This window comes from Molossus molossus, unplaced genomic scaffold (assembly GCF_014108415.1).
Source record: "Molossus molossus isolate mMolMol1 unplaced genomic scaffold, mMolMol1.p scaffold_m16_p_10, whole genome shotgun sequence".
In the NCBI taxonomy this organism is placed as follows: Eukaryota; Metazoa; Chordata; class Mammalia; order Chiroptera; family Molossidae; genus Molossus; species Molossus molossus.
In genome coordinates this window covers 24,326,994-24,335,084 of record NW_023425345.1, presented here as the reverse complement: position 1 = coordinate 24,335,084, position 8,091 = coordinate 24,326,994, and the positions used below count along the sequence as shown (strand labels likewise).

The 8,091-nt window shown below is 39.1% G+C and overlaps 1 protein-coding gene across 1 annotated transcript; it reads left to right on the top strand.

Annotated features, from left to right (window-relative positions):
• Nucleotides 1-1,406: 1,406 nt before the first annotated feature.
• On the top strand, nucleotides 1,407-2,321 carry LOC118623198 (taste receptor type 2 member 19-like). The gene has a single exon (XM_036250722.1). It carries the CDS (start codon nucleotides 1,407-1,409, stop codon nucleotides 2,319-2,321), a length of 915 nt encoding a protein of 304 aa, XP_036106615.1.
• Nucleotides 2,322-8,091: the final 5,770 nt, after the last annotated feature.

The window sequence follows — 8,091 nt, the reverse complement described above, 5'->3', positions numbered from 1 at the left end:
TGAGTGGATGAAAAAAGAAGTGGTGCATATATACAATGGAATATGATTCAGCTATAAAAAAGAATGAAATCTTGCCATCTACAACAATCTGGATGGACCTAGTGGGTTGAGAGTGGAATAAGTCAGAAAGAGGAAGACAAATGCCAGATAATTTATCCCAGGTTAACTTTGAAGTACCAAATGAATTCACAGGATCAAATGAATAACAATCCTTGTGCTCGGTGTCTACATCAGGCAGGCACAATTGTAAGCACTCTACACAAATAGTATACTCACTCCTCACAATCAGAGGTACACAAAGCGAAAAATGTAGGTTTTCTATGCTGGTAGTCCAGCTCCAAGATCCTCTGCTAAAAACCATTATAATATAAAAGTTGAAACTAAAGAAAACCCAAGGGTAGAGGCTGATTTTTAACATATATTAATCTTTAAAAAATTAAGTAGTCAGAAATGAGTTAAACAGAGAAACATAAAACCATATATTCATAAATAGGAGTCTACACTCTACAATAAAAAGCACAGATTGTTTCAAAGAACACAAAGTATATTTAAAAAGTAGATTCAAAAGGGAAACTTTGTCAAAGACCTAAGCATGAGAGAGAAATATGATAGCTATTAATAATGGGTTGGAAAGTCTGCATGGGAGAAAAGTCAGATTTAAACCTAAACGACTTCCTGACACAAATTTTACATTTTGGAAGGTTTAGGACAATAGTTCCATCCAGTAGATGTATGTGCCTTTGTGTGAGTTTGTGTTGAGTGTTTATGAGCTTGTAGACAATAAAGTTATACAAAAGTATTTGTTATCAGCAACCGAGTTTTATGGTATATTGGCCTTGCTGCAGTTCCTGAGAAAATCTTTGATACTTTTGCTAGAAAAAATGTTGAATTCTTTCTACATAATTCTGGCATTAAAAAGAATTCATAGTGATAATCATCCTAGTTATGACCCAGCTCCAACTAATAGTTTAAGACATTCACTGTATACTGGGTTTTAAAATTTTACTAACAAACAAATAATGTTGATGAACACAAATTATGGAGAGTCAAACCCAGAAACAAATTGCAAAACAATACGTCTCTATTTGCATGCTAGCAAATGAGAATTCAGCTTTCACTTCAACATTAGTTATGAAATAATCCAGCCAGAGGCAGGAACACACACTGTTTGAATGGGAGTCGATTTGAGCTATTAGGGAATAACAATGTTTTCCATAAAGATAGCATTGAACTAATTTATTAGCATACCCTGAAGCTTTCCTGCTTGGCATTGGTGGCAGAATTGAAAAGAAACCAAAATTTTACTGCAAATTCAGAAATCAGCTGCATATAGAAATTAAGGTCAGAATAATACAGAAAACACGACCAGTGATATTAGACCTGGCTTTTTTCCCATTTTAGACATAATGGCTTTACTAACAATAATCCTTTCCAGCCTATTAATGATACAATTTGTTCTAGGAAATTTTGCCAATGGCTTCATAGCACTGGTGAACTGCACTGACTGGGTCAAGAGACAAAAGCTGTCCTGCACTGACCGAATTCTCACTGCTCTGGCGGTCTCCAGAATTGGTTTACTCTGGGTATTAGTATTGAATTCGTATGCTACTGTGTTTAATCTAGCCTTCTATAACACAGAAGCAAGACTTATTATGCATATTGTCTGGGTAGTAAGCAACCATTTTAGCCTCTGGCTTGCTACTAGCCTCAGCATACTTTATTTGCTCATGATAGCCAATTTCTCCAATCGTTGTTTTCTTCATCTAAAATGGAAAGCTAAAAGAGTGGTTCTCATGATATTTTTGGGGACTTTGATCATCTTGGTTTGTCATATTGCAGTGAGTAGCATAGAGGAAGCAATGGCGATGAATGTATATGATAGAAACATCACTTGGGAAACCAACATGTTGGATAAGGTACACATTTCAAGTGTGACTGTATTCATACTTGTAAACTTCATACCCTTTACAATGTCCCTGACAGCTGTTTTGCTGTTAATCTTTTCCATGTGGAAACATGTCAAGAAGATGCAACTCAATGGCAAAGGATCCCAAGATCTCAGCACCAAGATTCACGTAAGAGCCATGCACACTGTGATCTCCTTTCTCTTGCTGTTTGTCATTTTCTTCGTGTCTCAAATCACTTCACTTTTGAATTCTAGTACTCTACAGAGCATTTCAGTTCGCACTCTTTGCCAGGTTCTTGGATTGATGTATCCTTCAAGCCACTCATTCATCTTGATTTTTGGGAACAAAAAACTACGACAGGCCTTCTTGTCACTTCTATGGCAGCCGAGGTGCTGGCTGAATAAAAGGAAATAAGTGGGTACTTTGTGTCTTCTGGTGGAAAACAAACTGATGGAAACTGCAAAGATTTGTTCTTCCTACTACATTTCTTTAATGTGTATAGAATTGGTAAGGTTTACCTAGGAAAACTTTTACCTAAGCTTATTACAAAAACATATATATGTGCAGGTTTATGAAAAATACAGGAAAGATGATAAGATTACCATATTATTTTTTCAGTCATGCAATCTAACTTAAAAAATGTTGTAAAAAATTTCTCAAAGTTATGAAGCCATGAGTTCTCACATATGTATTCTATGTTATCATCTTGCAAGAGAAGAATTTATGATGTATATTTATGTATTTTTAAGGACTGACAAGTCAACTCAGGAAATCATTGCTATTTTTCTTTGTAATAAGTACCATATATATGTACTACAGTGTGTGTAGATCATTTTGTTTGTACCTACAATATTTTAAAAGATAAGGATATTCAATTCTAAATCACATGTTGAGGATGGATGTTTGGGATACATATTATTCAATCATGAATTCTTACTTTGTGGTAATAGAAAACAATCAGAACTGTTGTTAGGAAAAGATGCACATGAAATTAAAGAGTGACAGACATATTTGGAGTATATTTTATATACATAAACAGCTCTAAAGATTATTAGATTTAATACAAGTAAGTGGAAGCTTAGAAAATAATGAAGTTCTACAAATGGAATAAAGAAGAAAGCAAAATAATGATGATGTTTTTAATTGTTGCTATGGTTACATATGTAATTAGGAAATAATTTCTCACAGTTTTTCAATTCAGACCTTTTTATTTTATTTTATTTTTATTTTTTATCCTCACCCAAGGACATTTTTCCATTTTTTGTTCAGGTAGAGTGGGAGGGAGAGAGAGGAACAGAGAGAGAGAGAGAAACATCGATGTGAAAGGAACACATCGAGTGGCTGCCACCCGCACAACCGACCAGGGCTGGGGACAAACTGCAACTGAGGCACACGCCCTCAGCGGGAACCGAACCCGGGTCTCTCAGGACCGCAGGCCGACGCTCTAACCGCTGAGCCAAACTGGCCAGGGCAATTCAGACCTTTTTAAAGTTGAAAACGGATGTGTATTTATTCAGTTATTCATGTTTGTGGCTCTAAATTGCCAATCATCTTTTCCATCTTTCTACCTAATCATGCCTTTTAAACTTCAGACAAAAATAACACTAATAAAAAGGTAAAGGCTTTCTTTAAGAGTTTGGTGTTATAGATTTTATTCAGTTTCCCCATAGAAGATGATTTATAGAAGAAGAACAAAAGATTCTTTCCAATATGAGTCACAGGAGAAGGTAATACTAAGATACCACCCAAGGAAGTGGTGTTCCATTTCCACTTGGTGGTGGAGATCAATTACTCCAGCAGCACAGTATCTCCATTCTTTGCCTGTTGATTTAGAGGCTCAAAGAGTCCAAAGTGGCTGGTCAGCAGTCTAAATTCCAGTTTGATAAAATCACTGTCGTGTCTCCTGGAAAAAGTGTTCCTGCCTTTGTACAATGACCTCCAGGCCAGGAGAGCATTAAGTCATGGGAAGAAAACAGCATTTTTGCTGTTAGGTTACTAGGGGTAATAGTGAATGGTGACAAGCAGATTTCTACACTTGTGAATGCTGGTTACTGGAGAAACATCCTCGTGTAGTTCATGCTGAGTCCAAGTATATGTAACCTTTCCAGGATCTCTATGCCAAATTCTGCCACCTAACTGGCACTGTAACTGAGTCTGCAGAAGGCTGGTATGCTATCTGTCAAGCCAGCTACTAGAGTATGGTGGGAAACATGGTAAGGTGAGTGAATTCCACAAGCGTGGGCCTTTTGCCACAACTATCTTGCTGTGAAGTTGGTTCCTGATCAGAAGCAATGTTGTATACAGTAGCTTGATGATGGATAAGGCATTCTGTGAGTGCATGCATGGTGGTTTGGACAGAAGTATTGCATTGAAGGAAAGCAAACCCATATCCAGAGTAAGCATCTACTTCAGTAAGACCAAAATGTCTGCACTTCCATCATGAAAATAGTTCAATATAGTCAACCTCCCACTAGGTAACTGGGTGACCACCCCTCAAAATGGTGCTATATTTGGCACTCAGTTTTGGTGTCTCCTACTGGCAGATTTGGGCATTCAGCAGTGGCCACGTTGTTCTTGCCACTCTGGTCATGTTGTATATGAACCCATTGAGTGATGTCAGGAGTTGCCGGAGAAAGACTTTTATCCACCAAACTGGTGATGATCTTATCTACTTGTTAATTAAAATTCTTCATCTTGAAGTCATCCTGTGGTGAACATTCCTATGGGACAAAAATATATTCACAATTTTAGCAAAGAAAAATGGTTAGGGAAGTCTGTCCACATACTTTTCTTAAAGTGCCTTGTCACTAATTTTCTAACCACGTTCCGTCCAAGTTGCTCACCATCCAGCAAAACCATTGGCCACAGCTCATGAGTCAGTATGTAATTACATCTCTTTCCATTTTTTCTTTTAAGCAAAGTTAACACCAGGTACAATGGTCAGAATTCTGTCCACTAGGAGGATTTTCATTCACCACTGTTGTTTGAAGATGTCCCAGGAAGGGACTGCAGTGCTGTAGTTATACACTTTGGGATGGCGCCTGCATGTTATAGAGAACCATGTATAAAAGAGAGACACATTTTCTCTCCCTCTGCACAGCTATTGTAGAGAACTCCCCATGAGGCTAGAGGTGAATCCTAGAGCAGAAAAGGCAGTGTAGCAGGCATGGGGACCAGGGGCATTTGGGTCACTTCATGTAACGTTCTGGTGCCATCAGAACCTGCTTGGGTCTGATCATGTATATACTACTTCCATTCAATGATGGCAAATGTTCAATTTTATGGCTCCGTGGGTCATGTAACAATGGGCACACAGGAAACATGATAACTTGATTGCCTATGGTCAAGATTTTTTATCTCTACTAAGGTCCAGTAGCAGGCTAAAAGTTGTTTCTCTACCTTTGCTGCAACCTCCTAAGTCTCAACTTGGGGTCCTCTTTATGTCCCTCGTTATAAAGGTACTCTCCAGCTGCTCTTCAGTTGGTTTTTCCCAAAGACTTGTCTTTATTTTAGTTGTAATTTCAATTTGGTTCTGGGAGATAGTTTGTGTAGCCTCCATTCACTCTGCCACCATTTTCCTCTCTCCCTTTTTATCTATTTTAGATTGAGAGGAAGGGAAAGGGAGAGAGAGATTGAAACATTGATGAGAGAGAATATCAACTGGCTACCTCCTGTGTGCCCCCTATCTGGGATTGGGCCCAAAACCTGGGCATATGTCCTACCGGGATGCAAACCTGTGACCTCTTGGTGCATGGGTTGATGCTCAACCACTGAGCCACACCAGCCACGTGAGACACATGCTCTTCAGATGGCGGTGTAAGAAAACACAGTACTTGCATCCTTTCACAAGTAATCCAAAATTACAAGTAAACTACAGAACAATCCTCACTGAGAGCTGCCTGAAATCTGGCTGAATAGGAGCCCTACAAATAGAGAATAAAGAAGAAGCCACATCGTGACTGGTAGGAGAGACAGAGAAGCAGAATGGGCTGGTCGACGCCCACTTGTGGTGAATAAAACTCAGAATGGACATCTGGGCCTCATAGATTCCCGCTGAGGAGTGAGTGATCCAGCCCCAGTGTTCCAGTGCCAGAAAGAGGAGACTCCGTAATTTCTGGCTATAAATATGAGGGGGATTGAGGCTAGATTAGACTAAGGGCTGCTGGAGTCCTGGGCATTCCTCTTTAACATACATAATATATTAATTTCTAAAAATGTTTAAGCCATTTAAAATTTCAATTGTACAGTATTTTATAGTAGCTTCAACAATCTGAAAAGTAAAATAAACCACTTAAATCAACTTAAAAATGAACAACCTCTTTGCCCCCCTGGAGCATGCAAAAATCAACAGTGAAAGTGGAATATTTAAATGAATACAATGTAAGTATTTGGTAAAAGGATTTTTTAATTTTTTTTTTTTTTTATCCTCACCCGAGGACATTTTTCCATTTTTTTTTTGTTCAGACAGAGCGGGAGGGAGAGAAAGGAAGAGAGAGAGAGAGAAACATCGATGTGAAGGGACACATCGAGTGGCTGCCACCCGCACGACCAACCAGGGCCGGGTACAAACTGCAACCGAGGTACATGCCCTTAGCGGGAACCGAACCCGGGTCTCTCGGGACCGCAGGCCGATGCTCCAACCGCTGAGCCAAACCGGCCAGGGCGGTAAAAGGATTTTTAAAAGTAAATTCCATCTGGTAATTCCATACAACTACCAGTATGTTGACAGTAGATAGGAATTTAAAACATAACAAATCTAAGGTGATCAAGTCCACAATTAAGTGAAGTTTTCATTTTATCCAGTTGTGAATAAATTAGCAGCCATTGTTTTATTCAATGTACTAGTGGTATCAACATCACAAGAAATGATCTGCCTTGTTTGTGCAAAATAAGAACAGTTACCTTCTGTTGAAAGGAAGTGAGCTTTTCAACCTTAGTTCCTTTTCATTTGTGTCAGAATTTCTAAATAAAATAGATGGCTCCAGATAGTGTCTTGGCAGCTCAGGTCCCTACATGACTTCATCTTCCAAGAAGTGATCACCTGGCCACTTGCAGGTATAATCTTTGTTTCAAAAAGGTATTTAAAGTCTGGAAGATACCTATCTGTCATTTCCTTTGTTTCATTTTCTTCAATATATTCGTTGTATCAATTGGACTCAATGAATTACTGCAAGTGGTCTTTTACCTTGTCATTGTGCTTCAAAAAACACTGCTTTAACATGAAAAAAATACATCATAATAAACAGGTGTTAAATTTTCTGTGAATAAATTTCTACAAGAAGTCAACTGAATAAAACACAGGTTTTATTGTATTTGTTGATGTAATGATTCCCTACTCGCTGGCTTTTCCAGTTTCCCACACTGGGTGTATATGCCACAAGATGACCAAGGCTCCATGTGCAGAAGCTTCGTCTCACAGACTACTTGCCAGAGCACACTTAGTGCATGGTACATGTTTTAATTCTGAGGGTGTGTCATTATTACTGCCAATGTTTCATTAAAAAACAAATTTAGTTCTACCGGTAGTGAAGTACAGGAATATATGTCATGTAAAAGTTTCCAAATTATCTTTTCCTCATTTTTAGTTGGGAAGATTTTTTTTTTCTTTTTGTTATCCACTCGGAGCACACCTTTCCATATTTTGTTCAGATAGAGTGGGAGGGAAAGAGAGAGAGAGAAACATCGACATGAAAGGGACACATGGAGTGGTTGCACCCACACAACCCAACCAGGGCCAGGGACAAACTGCAACCGAGGTACAGGCCCTAGGTGGGAACCAGACCAGGGCCTCTCTGGACGGCAGGGCGATGCTCTAACCAATGAGCCAAATAGGTTTTAAAAGAAAAAGAACACATCGATGTGAGAGGCACATCATTGTTCGCCTCCTGCACAACCCCAACTGGGACTGGAGATCGACTGCAACCCAGGTACATGCCCTTGACCAGAACTGAACCCATGATTCTTTGTTCCGAAGGCTGACTCTCTAATTGCTGAAACAAATGGGTCGGCACTTGTTTTGTTGTTTTAGTTAAGGAAGTGACCTCAGATTTATGTTTTGAAAAGACTCCTCTGGTTACTATGGAGGAAGATTGGGGAGAGCAGTGGATGGAGAGTGGGTGATCCAGCATAGGAGATGGATTGCAGAGGTCTGGAATTGGGTGGTGATAGTGGAGCTAAATGGAAG

Excerpts from the sequence above, each read along its gene's own strand:
- LOC118623198 (XM_036250722.1), top strand. The coding sequence starts at position 1,407 with ATGGCTTTACTAACAATAATCCTTTCCAGCCTATTAATGATACAATTT.